This window comes from Haliaeetus albicilla, chromosome Z (genome assembly GCF_947461875.1).
Source record: "Haliaeetus albicilla chromosome Z, bHalAlb1.1, whole genome shotgun sequence".
In the NCBI taxonomy this organism is placed as follows: Eukaryota; Metazoa; Chordata; class Aves; order Accipitriformes; family Accipitridae; genus Haliaeetus; species Haliaeetus albicilla.
The window spans coordinates 3,395,068-3,416,860 of NC_091516.1; the positions used below are offsets into that span (position 1 = coordinate 3,395,068).

Here is a 21,793-nt window from a genome sequence, read left to right on the forward strand (position 1 = left end):
ATGGCACATCTGCATTCCCGATTCTTTCCCTAAACCACACTATTGTTTTAGCTACTGTTTTGGCACAGTTTCTTCTGGCTGAGCCAGAGTTTAGACCATGGATAATCTGTGGTCATAACATAATGAGAGCAGAATGTGAAGAGATTGTACTCTTTTGCTGTACGGTTGTGGCAGCTGAACATTTACCTTCAGCTAAACCCTGGGGCTGGACTAGGAACTTTTCTACCAAACCTTCTTAGTAGTCACAGTAGAAGCCACAGATTTGCCATTTTTTCCATGTTTTCTACTGTTGAATCTGCATATTCAGCCAAGTCATTATCTTGAATCAAGTGAGTGCTTTTATTCATGACAATTTGCCTGGAACTTATTGGATCAGGTAGGAAAAGAGCAAGTGTGTATTCATGATTCGTTTTGCTTTTCTAGTCTATTTAAAATCTCAGTTTGACAGCCTTTACTTTCAGTACCCTGCTGCCTTTATGCCTAAATGCATTCAGCTGAGCTGTTGTGTTCATTTATCACATTTTGGTACAGTTTGTTCGGGAGATGGAGCTCACACCGGGTCCTGTACAACATTGATAACTGACTTGTGTGGGAAACAAGGAATTCAGGAGATCTACCCCAAGAGTGCCAAGCCTTATAAAAGTCAGTATGACAAAGTTTCCTCCAGTCAGTCACAAAAGCCTGCAGTTTTGAAGGCTGGAAACTTGACACAGAAACTGGAAACAATCAATCAGAAGATAATTTTTCTTACAAATGGAACTGGTCATAAAACATATATATATATATAAAAGAACTGGTAAACCAAGATATGGATCCCAAACAAAACTGCTCCCTGCTCAAAAATTCTTGTGCCTGTTGAAGGAACACCTGTGAGACAAAGCATTAAGAGTCCTGTCACGAGGAAAAGGAAGAGAAAGTGGGACCTTAGGGATACATTCCTCTGAAGTTAGGGTGTAAGAGACCAAGTCTTACTCTGTATTCTGTGTGCATTGCTAATCCTCTCTATTGTAACTGATGCCACTTCTGGCTGTGTTATGATCCATTTTCCTAGAAGAGTTTGTACATCTTACAGTCCTTAATTTAGCTTGTATATAAGGCTGGCGAATTCAACAGAATTCATTATTAGGACTTGGTAGAGCCTATATCTAAGATCCTGCTGGACCTCTCAAAACGTAAGTGAAGTTTGATTCCATTCAGTTCATTTCATCATGTTAAGAAGCGACAGTGTGACTTTATTTAACCCTGGAGATGAGGACATGATCTGCATGGGCTTTAAATATTGTATGTTTTAGCTATAAATATGGTGCAGGCATCAACAGAAATATTCCCATTTAGGAGGGTTTTCCAGTATATCATTTTCTCAAATTCTTAACCTGTTTTGGTAAAAATAACTATAGTTGTTCTTGATGCATGTAGCTGAGGATAGAAACAGGAAAAGCCATAACATGTACTTCCTTGCACACTATCTGTTTATAGAAGAAGGGAGAGACTTGTGTCTTGTTGATTATAGGTATTATGCAATGGAGGCAATTTTACTCATGTCTTTGAAGTAAAGGCACAAAATTTCATTTATTTTTCTTTGTTTTGTTTTTTAAACTGATTTGATTTTCAATTAAATAGAAGAGAAAGTTCAAGTTTGAAAGCTGGAACACATACATTTAAAAAGTTATAAATACAATAATGTTCTTGAATCTTTTATTCTGTTTTATTTTGGATCTGTGTTATGTATGACAGTTTGCTATTTCATGATCATGTGCTGTTTTTAACAAAGATTTCTACCACGTGAAAATTGTTTGATGAATGATGTAAAAATGTGTAAAAGCTCAAATCAAGGTCAATCAAAAGCATTTTGGGACTTAGGCCAAAGCTGTCAAATATTGACTACCATACCAAACAAAATCAGGCACAATAGTCAAAATGGTTTGTTTCAGTATTTTCTGAAAAAGAACAGTGTGTGATTTTTTCATTTGCTGCAACACTTCATTTCAAAATTTGTTTCAATTTTTAAAAGAAATTTATTTAAAGTTCAGTGAAATGGAACATGCTGGCTAAGAAAGAGGAAAAAAACTTTCTGTTTAAATCTTTCCAATCAAAAATCAGTTATTTTAGGTTGGCAAGAAAAATTCTAAATGCTTGAGAGGCGGGGGGGAAGCGGAGGGGGCAGGGTGGCGTAAGCCACCCAATTTATGAGATCTCTTCTTTACGTACATATGTTCAGGCCTTGTTTAAGGTCCAAAGTGTGAAATGAGGCAATGATACGGGCTAAGCAAAACAGAAATTCATAATATTCATGTATTAGTTACTGCCTGATGTAATTCATAATATTCATGTATTAGTTACTGCCTGATGTGGATGCTTAGCAGTGTATAATACAAAGTACACGATTTGTACCATTAAGCCCAAGAAATACAAATTGCTGTGGTGTTGAGTGGCTGTCTGTCTGAGCCATAAATAAAGGAGTCAACATTCAGCAAGGCTACAAAATCCTCATGCGTAGGAGGAAGCATCTGGTGAGTGTGGGTGTCTGTACATTAACACTTTTTCCAACTTTGAGTGTAATTATTTTGTACCAAATATTATCATAGAATCACAGAATGGTTTGGGTTGGAAGGGATCTTTAAAGGTCATCTAGTCCAACCCCCCCTGCCATGAGCAGGGACATCTTCAACTAGATCAGGTTGCTCAGAGCCCCGTCCAGCCTGGCCTTGAATGTTTTCTGGGATGGGGCATCTACCGCCTCTCTGGGCAACCTGTTCCCATGTTTCACCACACTCATCATAAAAAATGTCTTCCTTACATCTAGTCTGAAATTCTGATATTCAGAGCTGTGATACCGCAAAAATATTTGTAAAGGACTTCACATGCAGAGTCCAGTAGCATCATGTCATTCCCTGGCCAGGGATCATTTCACCAGTCATAAACACCTGATTAATATCTACATTTTAAGTGCCATATGGAGAAATTTTCTTAAATAAATGATCATATTTCCCAGACAGTCAGTGAAGAGAGGTAGACACTTCCATGTGCATGTGACCTCCCTCTGGAAAGCTTTCCATGCCAAATAGGAAACATTGGCATTAGACCCTTAAAAATTAGGAAAAAGTTAAGTACTTATTTTGAAAGCAGTGAGTCATACCTGCAATTTTTTTGTTTTTCTCACAAGGGTTGATGAGGCTGACTATTTGTAGCAGTCATTTTGTGGCCCTACATTGTTTCAGTTTTGACTAAGAACAGAAATTATGAATATAGAAGTGGCATGTGGCAGAACAGGCACATGCTTAGAGCTGTCCTTATCTCTCTCAGAGCAAGGTTGTATCTACACAATGTCATATACACAAACCTGAACTCAGTTCAAGGTAGCTACTCTGATGAGCAGACACATTGCAAAACTGCTCAGCTGGGTAAATACTACGCTGTGGTTAGTCTAATACCGAGCTCTGCAGTGCCGCGCTTTCTTTAAAGCAAGTGCAGGGCTAATTCAGTTATATCTGTACTGAACTAATCAAACACAGTTTCACCAGCTGGTCAAAAGAGGTGATTATCCTGCTGTATTCAGCATTGGTGGGGGCCTCACCTTGGGTGCTCTGTGCAGTTCTGGGCCCCACAACTTAAGAAGGATGTGAAGGTCCTTGAAAGCATCCAGAGGAGAGCAACAAAGCTGGTGAGAGGGCTGGAGGAATGTCCTGTGAGGAGCAGCTAAGGATTTGGGGCTCGTCTGGTTTGGAGAAGAGGAGGCTGAGGAGCGACCGCATTGCGCTCTGCAGCTTCCTGAGGGGGCAAGCGGAGAGGGAGGTGCTGGTCTCTTCTCCCTGGTATCCAGTGATAGGACATGTGCAAATGGTTCAAGGCTGCATCAGGGGAGATTTAGACTGGACATTAGGAAGCGTTTCTGTACCGAGAGGGTGGTCAAACACTGGAACAGGCTTCCTAGAGGGGTGGTCAATGCCCCAAGCCTGTCAGTGTTGAAGAGGCATTTGGACAATGCCCTTAATAACATGCTTTAGCTTTTGGGCAGCCCTGAAGCGGTCAGGCGGTTGGACTAGATGACTGTTGTAGGTCCCTTCCAACTGAAGTAGTCTATTCTGTTCTATTCAACTACAGCTATAGGGTTGGCAGATCCCCATGCTCTGTGTCAGGCTGTGATACTAACACTTCTACACTGCACAAAACAGAGCTTGACCCATCTTTCGAATTTGACTGACTTCCTACAGGTGTAGACATCTACATATATGCACATAAGAAGAATTTAAATCTTGCCTCATTTTACGTAAGGAATTAGAAGAAAAGTTAATTATTGATTAAAAATGCTGAGTTTCATTTTAACAGCATGTTAAAATGGATTTATTTAAGTGTCTCCTTCTGTCCCCTGCCATTCTTCCTGACAGACCTTTTGCAGTGGCCACAAATCAGCAAGTGCAGATCACCTGAACTGGAGACATTTTCATGTTATTGGACTGATGGAAATTTTTATAACCTCACTGCTCCAGGAACAATACAACTATTGTACATGAAAAGGTAATAAAATGAAAAGAACAAAAGAAAGAGGAAAAGAGAGAGGAGCCATATATTTTGCTATGCCTCTTAGCTCGTTGCTGTTAATTTTTTTGCTATGATATGAGCCATAGTGTTTAAGGGCATAAAACTGTGTTTTATGTGCATATTCTTCAGTGTCAGAATTTGTTGTTAATTACTTAGCAATTTGCAGCGATAAACATTACTTGGCAGATAATTAAGAACACATGCTTATTAAATTTAGGTCCAGGTGGCAGAATCCAAAACTGAACACTGTATGACTTGGGAAAGGAGTTTTTAATAGGGAACTTCAGTTTATTCCTTATCAATCTAACATGCAACTGTGAGATTTGTTATATCTGTGCAAAGACGTGGAGTCTGGATACAAGCCCCTTTCAAATTTTTATTAATGTTTTATAACGCTCCCATTGATCAGTTGCTAAATTAAAGTCTGAATGCAGATCCAGGTGAAAAGGCCCCTCTGAGACTGCGGATAACGTTTCATTGAGGCCTGTTCAATTCTGATTCACATTCCACTTCAGCTTTTGTAATTTTCAAGTTGTTACAATGATTAGCCTGAAAGAGGCTATAGACATTACCAGTAATGGCTATTAAGGAAAACAGGCCTTTTGTTCACAGGAGTAGGAGGATGTCGGTTTCTGTTCCGTCTAATGTACTGACTTTCAAGCTTTTTGATCTACAGACACTTTCTACTGGTGATGATACATTTGCTTAGCAAACTTAAGCCTAATGGCAAGTCTGCCTTTCTTATTTACTCTTCTAAGACCTCTCGGAAATACAGGGATACAAGTTAAAACCACTATTTAAGTATAAATGTGTAGTTGACAGTTGTCAGTAGCATGTACCATGAGGGTACAAACTTTAAAAATTAATTCAACTCTTAAGATAAAGTACCATGTACATTGAGCAGATCACATATTTCACTGTTGTCCTAGAAATAAAAGATGTGAATTGAACATCCACATTAAAAATATTTCTGTTTCAATGTGCAAGCAACATTTAAGGCTCAGGACTGAACTCTAGCCCAGTCTCCTACTTAACACAAGCCATAGTATCTAACCACGTACAGCTTTATCAAGTCCTTACTCTGGCAGACCTACAGCATTTCCTTTAGAAAAGTGTCTGGTCTCATCAGCTAAGCACAAGACACCAGTGCTTAGCGGCAAAAATGCTTCTTACTCAATTTATGTAGCATCTGCCTTTTTACTCTTAAGCACCCACTCCAGTATTGAAGGCTGCACTTGGCATAATTGATTTAGCTTAATCCTCCTTCTGTACAGCTTCAATGCCTTTTAGTAAGAAAAGGCATTTATGGTGTATTTTTGACAAACCAAGACTGTAATTTTTTAAAAGATCCCTGTTCGGTCTGTATTTGGGCTAAGAGATAGTATCGAGACAAAGAACAGCAACAGCAGATCTGTTCACAATGAGATTTGTTTTTCTAAAGTGACTTCAGAAATACTGAATAAATATCTGTCACTTTTCCTGTAGACTATTTCTAACAATTTGGTTATTCCCATTTTTCTTTAACTGAAGACTTCTTTGGTTTTGAACCTGCTGAGTAGTTTCACCTTGGCCATATGAAAATGACCTTGCACAAGTAGCAGTGTTCCTCAGTCTGAGAGTTCATGCCACTCTTTATAACTCTGTTGATTTGTCTTTTTTAAGAGATGAAATGAATGTGATATTTCCTGCTGCATTTCTTTTATTTAGAAAGAACATTTATGAATTTTTGAACAAAGAATGGAAAAACGTAAGACGTTTCTTGCTAGTAGTTCCAAGCCTGTGTTTTAGAAGTTCTGTATCCCAAAGAATTTAGCCCTCACTCACTCTTCCCTTCTTTCACATCCTGCAGTTCTGGGTTGGTTTGGGCCAGGTCTCCTGCAGCATCCAGCCTTGGGCACTTTCCCATGTAAGCAATCAATGCTCCAGTGCCTACATCCCAATACAGCTTCCCAGTGCAACGCAATCCCCTGTCCTTGGCTGTGCAGCTGGTGCAGTATTGATGTGCCATAAAAACTGGCTCTCACTGTTTCAGACCCCATTATGTAGATGGGCATCTTACTGCAATTTAACTTCGCCTGAACAACAGTTGCTTAAATGCATATCAAATTTACCTAAGTTTGTGCTTGCTGGTAGTCATTAGCACCTACCAGCATAGCAAGATGTGTTCTCTGACTGTTCTTTTGGAAACAGCACCCAAAGCATAGAGATGCCACTAACAGTATATGAGAACCTAAACTCATTTATGCAGGTTGCTTGAATAGTGGTTTGGTTTCATTGTAAATCACAATCAATGTTGACATGTTTTTCTCACTTCCATAGAAGTTACGACTTATCCACAATGTGTTTTGTAACATCTATAATTTGTACTTTTTAAGATCCATAACTATCTCTATCATGTGTATTGCATTTTTGTTGTCATTCTAGGAATGATGAAGACTGGAAAGAATGCCCTGATTATATCACTGCAGGAGAAAATAGCTGTTATTTCAACACATCCTACACCTCTATTTGGATACCATATTGTGTTAAGCTTGCCAATAAAGATGAAGTATTTGACGAAAAATGTTTCAGCGTTGATGAAATAGGTATGCTTCCATTATGCATTTTACCTCTATATTTTTATATCACAATAGGTGTGATGCTATAAGCTTTCATATTATTCATACTGTATTTAAATTTTCCCTCTCAGAAAGGGTAGTTTCCAAAAAATATGATACATAGGAAGGGATTTCGTTTTGTAACATATGTAATGTGATCCACACCAGAAAATATTGCCTGGATTGGAAAAAGCTAAAAGGATAAAAGCAAATACATGGTTTCTCGTTCTGAATACCAGTGGTCTCTCAAATGTCTGCACATGAGCTTGCCTTTGCTGTCACCCTGAGTGCTTTCTAATGGATGCTACATCCCTTTGTTCAGTGTGAGCAAGGATAGCCTGAAAATCTTGATTCTGCAAAGTTCTGGAACCAAACAGGTTTTTGCGCCTGAATCAACACTAATCTACAGAATCAGGATGTTTAGCATTTCTAAGCTAGAATTTATATTTATTGCAGTGTGAATTGTGACTGTCTGGGACTTTGCAGTTGTTATTGCTTGTTCAGAGCGATGCTCTATGTATACGCAATTAATTTATTCCTCCAAGTGACCAGAATAGCCACTGCTCTCTTTTCTTCAGCTGAACAAAATTAGATTAATTTTTCAGATACCACAGTTTTTCAATGTACTTTTATATTAACTAAATTTTTAATTTATCTTTCTGTGTTACTCCAGTTGTTGTTTTTATTTCCAGTGAGAACTCTAAATCTAAATTTTGATGGAGAATTGTTTATGTCTCAGTGTTTTATAAGCTAATATTGGGAAATGTAGTGTAATAGGTAATACATTTTTAGTCTTCTTTATTATTCACTCAGGTGAGATTTATGCAGAGCAATCTACCGCCAATGACAGGGTCCCTTCTTGTTACCAAACTTGTAGAGACTTTGTCATTGACTCACAGGTTTAGATTTTAATCAGCAAATATGTGGTTAATATGCTTTTTTAGTCCTGAAATAATTTAACAGTGTGTAGTAAGAATGATCGTTTCACATTGAAAACTGGCTGTTTTATTCCAAATACTCTGTTTAAACAGTACTACCTGATCCCCCTGTCCACCTTAACTGGACTCTGCTAAATACTAGTCAGACTGGGATCCATGGGGATATCCAAGTAAGATGGGATCCGCCACCAACAGCAGATGTTCAGAAGGGATGGATTACCCTGGAGTATGAATTGCAGTACAAAGAAGTTAATGAGACAAAATGGAAGGAGGTATGAAGCAAATATTAATTATACAATAGTCATAGTACAGTGCAGGCTTGTTCTGTCCATAACACTTTTGTACTACTATGAAAAGCAACAGGTTTGTAATTGCTATTAGATGATGCCTTAAGTCTTAAACAATATACGCACATTCTTCTGAAGTTTTCTAGCAAACATTGTATTGTAACTTTATGTGTCAATATAGGCGGCATGCAGGATAATAATAACAAACCCTGAAATTCCTGTGTTAGATTAGAAAGTATAGCAATAGTCAGATATATACAAGTTTTTTCAATGATAAAATATTTCTCTATTGTTTTCATAAAGCTCAGAAGTTGGAACAGCAATATTTTGCTTGGAATATGTCACCATGTCAGTCCAGATTCTTCAGGGTACCTGTAAAGTTCTAATATTTATAACTATTATTTCAGTAGATTAAAAAAAAGAAAGAAAAGCTGAGTGATAATTTAAAATTTGATAAAATAAGCAAATAAAAATAATTCAACATAGAGAAGACATACAGATTTCATACCAGACAGCAATGGGAAATTTATGACTATATGGATAGTCCATGAAAATATAAAACATATATATCCCAAATTTTTCAAGTTTTCTTTCTGAAAATCACTTAACTTATCATGTAATTAGTTTTCCTATTACAGGGAAGAAGGTCTTCCCAGCTTACCTGAATGCATAGGCTAAGTTCCAGTGTGTTGTGGCAAATTTGCATATGGAGAAGTCTTCCTGAATACTAGTTCAATGTGATATGAACATCATTTCAGAGCAGAACCCTTCCTTTGCTTTCTTATTCATATGAACTGAATTAAATGACAGAAGGAAAGCAGCTAATATTGTTATAAGATTGTCTTAATCTACAGAAGACAAATTTACCAATTGAAACATAGTCAAACTGGTTTGGTTGCCTTCATCTGTGAAAGACCTTGGACCCCTCCTCACCTATGATCCCTCTCAATGCTAGTGTTTTCTGTTTATTCTACTCCTTATAAGTAAGTCTACAGCCAAACAGGCCTATAATGTCTCTAACTTTTTCCTAATACTTGTCTGAATTTCTCTATATACTGGTTTAAGCTATACTTACTGTACAACCTCTATATTTTAAAGCCTACGAAATAAGTTAAGTTTAGGCAGTAAATAAATAGTCCTTAAGAACTTGAAAATCTGCAGAGTACTTACAGGATTTACAAAAGCAGGTGGCAATACGGATACCTCTTTAAAAATGCACAATTTTTATTTTTTTATAAGCCTTTAGGTATCAATGATATAAATACCGTAACAAAACTTTGTTCTTGCTCCAGTAACATCAATAATTCCAGCATGCCTTGAGAATACTTCTTCTCAGGAGAGCAAAGGTTTGAGAAAAGAGATAAGGAATTGCCGAATACTATACTTGCCTCAAGAAAAATAGTACTATAGATTATATTGTACTGCAGCTGTATATATTGTACGTTATTGTGCCTTTCAGCTTAAAAGAACAAACATGGCATAATTCCATGAGACACTATCAGAGCACAAAAGAGAAATTTGTGAACAAAATCTTGGTCTGGCCTAAGACAACAGCAAAACTCTGAGTAACAGCATTGGAGCAATGATTTCAGTCTTTGCATTCTTTGCTACAAATATCTTCTGTAATAAGTGTTGAAGCAATAAAGAGATAAATGTCTAGTTACACTGTTACAGCTAGTTTTTTACACAAAGGATAATTTTTACTGTTTAAATATACCATAATGCTTTGTACATATAACTGATACAAAAAAATGATTAAAAAATTAATTTATAGTACTTAAATTGTACTAAGTCTCCCCCTTACTGAGACTTGTTTCTAATTTTTTTAGATGTTTTGGGATTAACCTGTTCAAATTTTCATGTATAGTATTCATTTTTTTTCAATTCGTTTACTAATTGAAAATAGGTATCTTAGGAATTGAAAGAGGACTAAAACATTAACTAGTAAAGTATTATAACAGCAAGTTATAGCGATAAGAGGATCAAAATTATTTTCTGAGAAACTTCATAGAAACAATAAAATCCCCACCCTCATATAGCAAGTGTTCATGAGACAGAGCCAAATGTAGTCTGTCTGAGTCTGAAAAAATTTCATTTTTGTTATTAGCTCCTCGGTGGGTATCTTTTTAAAATTCTACCCTCTTACCTTGAAGTGTTGCCCATTATATTCGCTATACTAAAATTCTATCCCCTCTTATGTCTGTCCAAGTTTACTAGTCATGACTAGCAATAGCGATACAGACGCTGTGAGGCTGCTATTTTTTTCAAACAAGGTGAGCAAACACACATTGTCTGAGCAATAGTGAAGAATGATGACTTCATAGTGAAGTGACTGTCTATGAAGTGCCTAAAAGTGTATGTGTGATAGGGAATCTCAAAAGTCTAATTTTCCTTCATTATTAATTATATTTTAGATTGGCCTGATCTTTTGACTTATTAAAAAAAACCCAAACAACCCAGGCCCAGATCCACCTAATATGGGATGAAATTGGAGGTCACAGCTCAGTCTTCAGTGAAGAGGGCCAGACCAGGGAGGACTCTGCTGGCTTTCATTATCTTGTTGAATTTTTGGCTGGAAAAAGGCCATTTCACACTGCAGTGAAGTGTGCTTAGGGCAGGGAAGCATGGAGGACCAACTCCAGAGCTGAACACCACACAGCACTGTGTCCGTACCGCACTGGGGCTGAGATACAGGGCTTACTAGTTTGAGGGGGGTGAAACTCATCTCCCTGCACTGCATTGGATATGCAGCCTAATATCTCCATGTGCTGTATGGGCGCCCAGCCCTGTGCTATGCCTACCCAGGGTACTTCTGAACCTTTCCCTGGTACTGTCCGTCTCCTAGTTTTCACCACTGTACTGTTAAAGTTGGTGAAAGCCGTTGCCTTGATTGCTGTGTTGCCTGTCGTGCCTGGGCCAGCCTCTGCCGCTGGTGCCCCCATCCCAGTGGGCACTCTCAGTGTCCCAGGGGCTCCAGCTGACCAGTGACAAACAGTCGCTCTGCAGTCTGTGTCAGTCCCCTCTTGCAGGGCCAGACCTATGCAGGCAGCACAATGACACAGCTCAGCATGACAGCAGGTTTGTCGCACGTTTCTTTAGTGTGGCAATCACAAGCATCACCCTGTGTGGTACACTGACTGAACAGCATGCAGTTAAGTCCAGCAACCCTGTGGTCTGGTTCCAAGCTCCCCTTCACATACTTCAAATGAGCTTGCTATATGCTGTCATGCATTTTTATTAGTTATCTTTAATTATGTCTCTCTCATATGGCTTTTAATTGATTGAATCCATATGACAAATGCTATTCATCTACTCAGATCGTGCTGAACCTTCCCCAGTCTATATATCTTATTCGACACAGGTGTCTTATGTAAAGTTTTGTTAGTTCATTGGTAGACTAGAGACATCTTGCCCATTAATCAATTATCTGCTCTTTAGCATCTCTTGCAATTTCAGGTACACAGATACAGTAATTTTACCTCATACTTTTCAGGGGTCTGATTTAGCCTGCATACCGCTTTTTCCAAATGCCACTCTTATTTGGGGTACATAAAATTTTGTGTGGTCCAGCATCCCTAAGAATCTCCACTAATTGTCTCAGAAAAAAAGAAAAAAAAAAAAAAAAAAAAAAAGAAAAAAAACCCACTAGCTGTAAAACTTTAGTGTACTATTTCTTTGTGGCTTCATAGCATGAAATAAGTCTATATTGTATTCCCTTCCCAACACTTTCCAACTGGATAGTCTTCAGATGTTAAAAACCTTTGTGGTGTAGAGCAATGGTTCTCCACAATCTTGTGCTCAACCACTAGCAGAGAGAAGCAGACTGTCTGGGATCACTGCCTCCTCCAAAATCTTGACTGGTTTGGTTTTCAGAACACTTGAGTCTGGAGCCACCAGGGATCAGAGAACTCCACAGATGGTAGCAACCAACAGAATGTGTCTCAAGTTTAGATTATGCAGCTACAGTGATTATAGGATTGTATTGATGAAGCTTCCTTCAAACCCCCCATGGCAGCTGTTTTCCAGGTGGTTTAATTCTTAGCCCATGATGAGTTTTGCCAGTGTCATCCTTGCTTCTGAAGTAAAAGTAGAATATAACATCTGCCATGTGGATTTCTATTTTGAGCACATTTTCTTATTTTTATATACTTTTGTTGGGCTGTTGGAGCTAAAATACATATTCTTAGAGGAGTAATAGGAGAGATTTCACATATTAAGACCTCTAGTGTGACTTCCTACAGTTTGATATGCAGCAGTATCTAAGTATGTTGCAGTTAATACTTAACATAGAAGTCTCAAAACCGATAATCTGATGCCAGCTCTCACAGAGTCTCCATTACCATGTTTTATATATAGTTGAAGATCTTGGGAGCTATGCAGTGTTCCCCAAATAAATGTGTTTGTAAGATGCAATACAACTGGTTAGAAGGCCTTTAAATAATTTTTCTTCTTAAAATTAATTCTGTTGTGGAGATTGTACTAGCTTTAAGACTACTGTATTATTTTAACAAGGGTTTTGGCATTATGAGGTCAATGATGTTGTGTTATAACAGTAAAAAGGATTTACAACTTGGTAAGACCAGTGGAAGATGTTCACACCACCTACTTATGGCCTGTAACTGGGGGCAGCTGCCTTTCTTCACTGGCTGTATTTACAGAGAGTTTGTATTCTCTGCTTTTGGTCCCCTGAATCACAGCAAAGCCTGATGGCTAGTAAGTCAAAAGTAAATGGTGTGAATTTTCTCTGAACTCTTCTCATGGTATCCTTACAGTTCCAAGTAGCAAAACCACCTTTGAATGTTTATTTCTTATATCAAGAAGCAGTGTAAAATTACCAGTACAACTCAAACAAATAAATCACAGTCCTTCTGTCTTTACAGTTAGAACCCAGGCTCTCAACAATGGTTCCACTGTACTCTCTGAAGATGGGAAGAGATTATGAGATACGAGTACGATCAAGACAACGTACCTCTGAAAAATTTGGGGAGTTCAGTGAAATCCTTTATGTATCTTTTTCTCAAACAGGCGTTGAGTTTGTTCATTGTGCTGAAGGTAAATAAGCGAAGTGCAGCAAAGTGATTTTATAACCATGCTGTCTTTCTGTCTTCTCAGTGGTAGTGTTTTGGTTTTTTTTCTCCTTACTGTTGATGTTGTATGCTTGAATAGAACGATAATTCAGCCTATTAGCGGAAGATCATTTGGTGAGCTTGAGAACGTACAAGTTCCATATACAAGTTCAGAAGTTAACTCAGCAAGACTGATTCACAGCTCATCACAGAGCAAAAATACAGATAGCTTTAAGAATCAGAAATAATAACTGCTGTTGCACATCTTATAGAGCCTAAAATACAGTTAAATCTCATACTTCGTCTAAAATGAACACTCCAGTAGTGAAGAGAAGAATTGTCACTTCTGTTAACGTCTTATTCTGCTGGCTAAGTTTGTTATCAGAATGATGTGCTTTTCTGATCTGCCTGATACTGTCAAGGACAGTGAGTGTTTTTCTGATTCTTGCTTCTGTCTTGCTTTTGAAGTGCTATTAAAAACAAGAGAAAACAGCAATTGAGCACCACATTTTTTCTATTAAAAGAATGAGACAGTGACTTTTCTTAAAGCATTCTCAGGTCTGAGATAATAAACTAACTCTTCAAATATGTGCTCTTCAGCAAATTATTTTAATAAGCTGCTTCACTTCATTTTCCAGGGTGTTAGTGAACATGTTAAATAAAACCATCCATAACACTTTCTTTCAAAATCATGCTAGATTCCCCTTTTTAACTCTCCATATTACTAGTTTTCATTCCTAATTTATATGAACAGCTAATGTTCTGGACATGAGGCATTATTTTATTAATGCCAGCTGCATTAATTTGTCAAGGTTTTCATATGAACAAAATTAAAATACTATGAAAATCCAAGGCCATCCTACAAGCACAGTTTTCTTCACTTACTACAACCCAGATTCTGCAGTCTTGATACATCTCACACAGCAGCAGTGATTGGTTTGAGAATTTATTCTTGCTTGTTTTGCCTATCACCTTTAAGAGCACAGAATTAAAATTTAATTTTTCCTTTTATTAAAAATTTAAAGTAGTTAAATTCAAATGCAATATTCTAACTTTTTGAAGCAGCTGGACATTCACAGGTCTCACTGACTCAACAAGGAGTCACTGGTTCTCCATTAAAATAGGGACCTGTCTAACACAGACATATCCAGATAGGACTTTACTCATGCCTGAAAACATGTCCAGTCAAAATCTAAGCTGGGAGCACAGGACTAAAACTGGTATCTGAGTTCCGTCCCCCCAGCCCCCAAAGGACATCTATTTATGTATGGGTATTCATGTATAGAATTCTAAAGCTTTCTGTCCAGTATTCCTTGGCCTAAAAATGAGTGAAGTTTGTATGGAAAACTTAAAATTGGGAACAAATCAGAAGAATCTTAGACTACAGCCAGAATAAATTTCTCTATACTTTGTATTCTACAGTGTCAGCTTAAGTATCAAGGAATTGCCAGTATTTAAAAAATAATATATTTCATTTATCAGCATTGTTCTTCATTCCTACCAAATTGCATTTCTCAGTGACCTAAATTCTTTGTAGCCAGCTGCAAGGTAAATAAAAGGGAGAAATTTTTTTTTCAGTTGATGGTTCACAACATAATTAATATTTAGCCTTTAGAAAGAGGAGTAGCATGCTTTTTGACACCACCATATTTTAGTTTCTGTAAGAGAAGAATAGTTTGCCTATTATTTAGTATGCTATTAATAATGTTCTCCCAGTTTGGGCAAAGAAGCAGTAACACAGTCTGAGGCATTATATGCCATCAGGACTACTGGTACCATGTTCCAGGCAGACAGAATGTTCCTCGTGGCTGGTTTTGCTACATATATTGTCTGTACTAAGATCTTGTTTATATGTAAAAAATCAGTCTGTTTCTGCAGGGAGCCTCAGTGGACTCACAAATGCCGTATGGAAACTATTGAGACCAAAGCGTATTTTTATTTCTGCTTAATGCAGAACTTTCATTTAAGTAGCCAAAAATTCCCCTATCAGTTTTTACCACTTTGGAATCCTCAGGCGGTGGAAGAGAAGATTTAAATTAAAGATGCAACAGAGATGCAGATTCCTGCTAACATGTTTTTGTTCTGTTGTTCAGAAATTGAGTTTCCATGGTTCTTAGTTGTTGTCTTCGGAGCATGTGGGCTGGCTGTAACAGTGATCTTAATCCTGCTGTCTAAACAACCAAGGTAGAGAGTTTTTATTTGTCAGATTTTATGTACTTGTAGCTTAAAAAATAGGGTGCTTCAATTTTTTCAAACCTTGGGGACTAGAAACTATTTTGAGTATTGTTGTTCATTCTTGCAAGCTATGGACGCTGGCATATGCACGTACTGGGCCTTCAGCAGTGGGAATCTGATTATGTTGACAGCTCCTCTTCCTTTTGGATTGCAGAACATTTTATTCTACAGTATTTGCATAGTTAATTTACTTAGGCTTTGAAGGCGATTGTTTTTTTAGTCCATTCAAATTTTGTAAATACTAGTTTTACCCAAATACTATCAAAAGTTTCACACAAACTTATGTCTATATATTTGGGTTTGTTCTTAGACTATTCGACTAATCTCTTGACTATTTCTTTGTCAAGCCAAGGGAAAGAGCTTGAGTCATAGGGGAGTATCTGGTCTCTGTGGATAGACTGCAGCTCCTGTAAATAACAGGAATAAAATAAAAAAAGCACAGGATTGTGTCATTTATAAAAATTATAAAATTCTGTCATTTATAAAAATGCAACAATGACACATATGTAAAAATTACAAAATGGTCTCAAAGTTAATTCATCCCCTAATATGTGTGTTCAGGGATAGGTTCAGCTTGTATGTCATACCAGTACTGTCCTAGACTATGGAGCAACACCATGGTCAAGTCCCAGTGCACACATCCATGTCGTCAGTGGTCTTGTATATACACTTTGAAAATTAACACTGAGGTGTTTTGCACATACCAGCATAAGGACAAGTCATTGAAATGAAAACAGTATGGCGCAGTTGGAGGAGCTCTAAAAAAATAATTTAGGCAAGCAGCACTATGATTTGGCAGAGCTTAATTTCAGGAAGCCACTCCCTGCAATAGCATCCTGGTCCCAGAGTTAAGACGAAGGCTTCTGATACAATGCACAACAAAAGCTTGATGTGTCAGAATGGGGCAAGAACAACTCACATGTGGGACCAGGACCTCACTAAGGTCAGCACACTGAGCAAGGAGTGGCTTGGTCACAGAAGATCCTGAGGGCTAAAGCAAGTCTCTGATCAGTAATGCTAATCCTGACTGCTGGAGGAGGCCTTTCTCCAGTGAGGACCCTTCATCTGGAAAGTTTTCCTGGACCTGTGGGCCTCCACCCTTTCCTTCAAACTGGTGCACGTGGTGGTGGGAGTGGCAGTGCATTCTGCAGAAGAGCAGGCTGCATAGATTTCCCATAATGCAAAATATCCAGGCTCAGTTTCCTCCTGTATCTGAAAAGGTACCAGCTCACCTTTTCCCCAATTCTGACCTCACAAGATCTGAACCAGGCTCCCTAGGACAGATGCCATAGGGTTGGGCCATACTGGTTTAGAGCTGAGAGATGCAGGCTTGAATTATGCAAGGCTAAGAGAGGAGCAGAGTGTAGTTCTCCCTCCTGAATGATTTCTTCAAGTAGTGAGCGGTAAAATCTTTTGTCCATTTCATTAGAAGCAGTGCCCGATCCTGTCAGAATAGCTGATTTGTGGATTCAACTGTACATGCAAGTCTTAAACTGGTACCCTGAGAGCCCAGCCAGTGCACAGCTAACACAGCCCCTCTAGGGATTACGTGGGAAATAACTAGATTTCTGGCTCTCATTGAGGCTTGCTGGGCAGAACTTTGAGGGTCTGCCAAAAACAAAAACAGCTGGGGAATTTGGGCCTTCTGTAGTTAAGCAAAAGGTGCCTAAATTTCTCTCTAGCACTCCTTAAGACTCCTCTGATCCTCTCTGGACCTCACCAAGGTAACTAACAATGCAGCAAAACTAGTATTTGGATTTGGATCTACCATTCCCACAGCTTACTTTCTAAAATAGGCAAGTAACCCAGTATGAAGAGAATGTTGAATTTTCCTTTTGAGAACTACAGTTTATCTGTTTGCAAAAGAAGCAGGGAGGTAAAATGGAGGAGATAGGCCTGACCTGCTATTGTTGGATTATTAATAGAAAATCATCCTTCTATTTGTTTTTTTGGTTTGGGGTTGGGGATTTTTTGTCCCCTCAAAGAATTAGAAATTCACTTTATGAAGGATTAGAATAATATGTATTTCCACAGTATGAACATGCATAAGCAAGTTACTAGTCCTTTCTCTGCAAGGGCAAAACCCTGTCATTATTATATATTACTTGTTACATGAATAATTCAGAAACAGAAGTGTCATAGAGATGGCAAAATACTAGCCTAAGTTTTTGCAGTTGTGTTTCTGGTTTATTTATTAGTTCTAAAGTAATTAAGTCTTTTCACGAACTCCCTTTTTCTATTCCCCTATTTAAATTTATTGGGCTTATGCAAGACTGCTGTGTCCCTGAAAAATAAATTTTGGTAAAGTCACTCTGCACACTAAGGCTTGTATCGGGTTCCTTTGGAAATTATATAAAAAGGGAAATTATTGACAGAGCTCTAGGAATTTACTCTCTTTCTATAGAGCATTAAATTCTCAAAGACCAGACTCCAAAATGGATTCCCAAATAAATGTACGTGATTTCAACAAGGAAGGTTGCAGAAAACTTGGGGTCTTACTTGCAGTGAGAGAAAATAATCATTCTTCTCCTTAGAACTATTTGAAATTGAATCTTCAAACATTTCAGTTTTAAAGTAATTAAGTATAAATGCAATGCAAGGCTCACTTCTTTCTAACTTCCTCAAAAAGGACCACTGTCAATTAAATGCCATCATTTATTTTTTCCAGGTTAAAAATGCTTATTTTTCCTCCTGTGCCAGTTCCAAAGATTAAAGGGATTGACCCAGATCTCTTGAAGGTAATATTGTGCTCTAAATATACTGTGGGAATCATTGTAGTAGTAGCAGGTGACAATTGTTGTCCCAGGCAGAAGAATTTTCTAGGAAAAAATTATGACATAGGGGGAGTTGCCACAGAATTAGTTTTCATAAAATAATAAAAAACCTCCTTGTAATTATTACATCAGCTACAGTTACCTTTCCTTAAGTTAACATCATAAAAAGCACAAGCATTTTTATTATTTCCTTTATAACATTAATTTTTTGTTGCTTTGTAGAAAGGAAAGCTAGATGAAGTGAATTCCATCTTAGCCAGCCATGACAACTACAAGACACAGCTATATGATGACGACTTGTGGGTTGAATTTATTGAGTTGGACATAGAAGACCCTGATGAAAAGAATAGAGTTTCGGATACCGACAGGCTCCTGAGTGAAGATCATCTGAAATCACACAGTTGCTTGGGAGCAAAGGATGATGATTCTGGACGAGCCAGTTGTTGTGAACCAGATATTCCAGAGACAGACTTCAGTGCAAGCGACACATGTGATGCCATCTCTGATATTGATCAGTTCAAAAAGGTAACTGAAAAAGAAGAGGATCTCTTGTGCCTTGATAGAAAAGATAATGATGAGTCACTTCCAAGCCTTGCCGACACAGACACCCGACATCCGCATATGAGTACTCAGTCTGAAAATAGGCAGCCATGGCCACCTTTTGCAGACAGCATTGACTCAGCTAGCCCATCGGTCCATACCCAGCTAAGTAACCAGAATTCATTGACAAATGCTGACTTCTACGCGCAAGTGAGTGATATTACTCCAGCAGGCAGTGTTGTACTTTCACCAGGGCAGAAATCCAAGGTGGGGAGAACACAGTTTGAAGGCTGCATGGAACAAAACTTCACCATGGACAACGCCTACTTCTGTGAGGCAGATGTGAAAAAATGTATTGCTGTGACTTCCCACGAAGAGGATGAGCCACGTGTTCAGGAGCAAAGCTGTAACGAGGATGCTTACTTCACCACAGAAAGCCTTACCACTACCGCTGTCAATCTTGGAGCTTCAACAGCAGAAACCCCAAGTTCAGAGATGCCTGTCCCAGACTATACGTCTATTCATATCGTTCACTCTCCACAAGGCCTTGTGCTTGATGCAACTGCACTGCCTGTGCCAGACAAGGAGTTCAACATGTCTTGTGGCTATGTGAGCACAGACCAGCTGAACAAAATCATGCCATAGATCTTCGTTGACTAGATGTGTGCAGTATTTCACAGCAGAGTCAGCTTGGGCTTGTATGCTGAAACCAAAATGAAGTCTAAAAGTTTCTCGTGGTTCTTATAATTTTATCTGAAATGTTGCAACATAAAATATTCATCAAAATATTCCTATTGTGTTCTGTAAATATCTATGAATTTGTCTTGAGACTGTTTTACTAGCAGTGACTGTATTGTTCTTGTGGGTGTTGATTTTTGTGATACTAAACATTGAAATTACTATGTTTAATGTAGTAAATCTTGCATTTTGATAAAGCTAAAAATCAGGTGGTTTAAAGTCTAAGAATTTAGTAAAAACCGTGCTGTTGGCAGATATCTTTATATCAATAATTGGGAACTCAACATACACGTGAAAAAACAACAGTAGCTTGAATAAATAACACATCTATTTTGATTTATATAAACTAATAAAATATATTTTAATATTTTAGTCATAAACATAAACGTTTTCTATTACACTACACACTGTAGTTCAATTATGATGACCCATCTAAGGAATGTAATTGCTGCAATCTTAAGAAGGAGTTTTCTGTTTTATAAGACTTTTGTTTGCAGCAAAAAGAAAAAAAAGATTTTTACAAAGCCATTTTATACCTCCAAAGAAACCTGTAGAGAAATTTTAAAATATTGTAGAAAATTAAAGTAACTGATTCTATTACTTTCTTATGGTAACTAATACAGAAATACACATTCAGTTTAAAGTTTTGTAGAAAACTTTAAAATATATAAAATATACAACATATTTGGGCAAATTATTCTGTTCTTCATCAGATTGTCGTTAATGCTAATAATATACTTTTTTATGAGCAAAATTTTGTTGACCACAGTATTAAAAGTATGCAACTATACTTTCAATGAAAATTTTTGAGAACACATGGATAAGGTCTGGTGACTTAGCAGCATAATCTCTTCACATTTGACCAGCTTCTGAAGCCCTCCTACAGCCAAAGGTATCACTACACTTACTAGTTTGCACCACATAAAGTCTTGATTAAAAAAATAAAATCAGGACTTCAGGAGTTAGCCAGCAGTTCATTTTTAAAGATATATTAAGATTAAAAGACTTCAGTGGAACAAGGGAATTAATACAGTATTGTTCAAAAGTGGTTTTTGGTTTTGCAGCCTAACAGCATCTCCTCTGACTGCATTAGGCAGACTTTCAGGAGGAAAGGAGAAAAACCTGAAACTCAGTGGGAAAGCGCTCTTTGTTCTTACGTTATTAAGAACTTGATGGAGCTGTGCAATGAACTATTATTGCTTCAGAAGTTAGCTTCCTAGGTCATGGTTTCATCATAGCAGGGTTCTTCTTAGAAAGCAGATAGGGAGGTTTATTCATTTTCTGTGACCTGAACAGAAGTGTATGAAGTGCAGCGAATGCAGGTCTTGCTTATGATGTCTCCCACTGAACTCACTGATGCTCTGTTTGTGACCAAGGGCTACAGGACTGGGCCCAACTATTGGGTGGGATTTTTAAGTTTAGCACGTACTTTATGGTAAATGTGCATTAGATATTCTGCTAATTTGCTGCTATATTTTTCTAACAGCTACATTATTTAGTTTCATATAAAATTTCATAGATGATAGACACTAATGCAAGTAATGCCTATGTGTGTGTTTGGAAGAAGTTTCTTACTCTGTTTCTATTGCCAAAAATAGTTAAATACCTCAATCAAACTCAGAATGTCATTTTGGTACTTTACTGGTCACACAAGTGTTATACGCCGGTCAGAAGATGTCATTCAGTTTCTATTTAACTTTCCTTATGTCAGTGTTTTGTTTGTTTTTCTCAAAGTTTAATAAATGTATTGTCTTTGATCTGTCCTGATACAATGTGTTTTATTGGAGATAAGTTTTTTAATGGAAAATAGCAATTTTATTAGGAGAAATCAAGTATTTCTCACTGAATAAAGTAGAATGCAGCTTTCCTTAGAATAGAAGCAATGCTTAATGAGATCAGTGTTTTCACTGATTGATATGTGTATAGTTAAAAATAGAAGCACGGACCTAAATTTATAGGTGGAGATAGGACATTCTGTACCCAGAACTGGCCAAGACATGTGTTACCAATTTAGCAGACCAGTTTACCTTTGGCTGCAACAGCCTGTGTTTGCAAATAATTAAGCTACACTAGTTCAAG

At 37.6% G+C, this 21,793-nt stretch overlaps 1 protein-coding gene across 3 annotated transcripts in view; it reads left to right on the forward strand.

The window, feature by feature from the left end:
• Positions 1-21,471, forward strand: part of GHR (growth hormone receptor) — a 130,860-nt gene extending 109,389 nt beyond the window's left edge. For all 3 annotated transcript variants that reach the window (XM_069776813.1, XM_069776812.1, XM_069776811.1), the window contains 7 exons: positions 4,386-4,515; positions 6,964-7,124; positions 8,168-8,346; positions 13,242-13,413; positions 15,521-15,611; positions 18,331-18,400; positions 18,659-21,471. In XM_069776813.1, the coding sequence (XP_069632914.1) occupies positions 4,386-4,515; positions 6,964-7,124; positions 8,168-8,346; positions 13,242-13,413; positions 15,521-15,611; positions 18,331-18,400; positions 18,659-19,621 (1,766 nt within the window). In that variant the 3' untranslated portion in view covers positions 19,622-21,471. The remainder of the gene's footprint in view (positions 1-4,385; positions 4,516-6,963; positions 7,125-8,167; positions 8,347-13,241; positions 13,414-15,520; positions 15,612-18,330; positions 18,401-18,658) is intronic.
• The last annotated feature ends 322 nt before the right edge of the window (positions 21,472-21,793 follow it).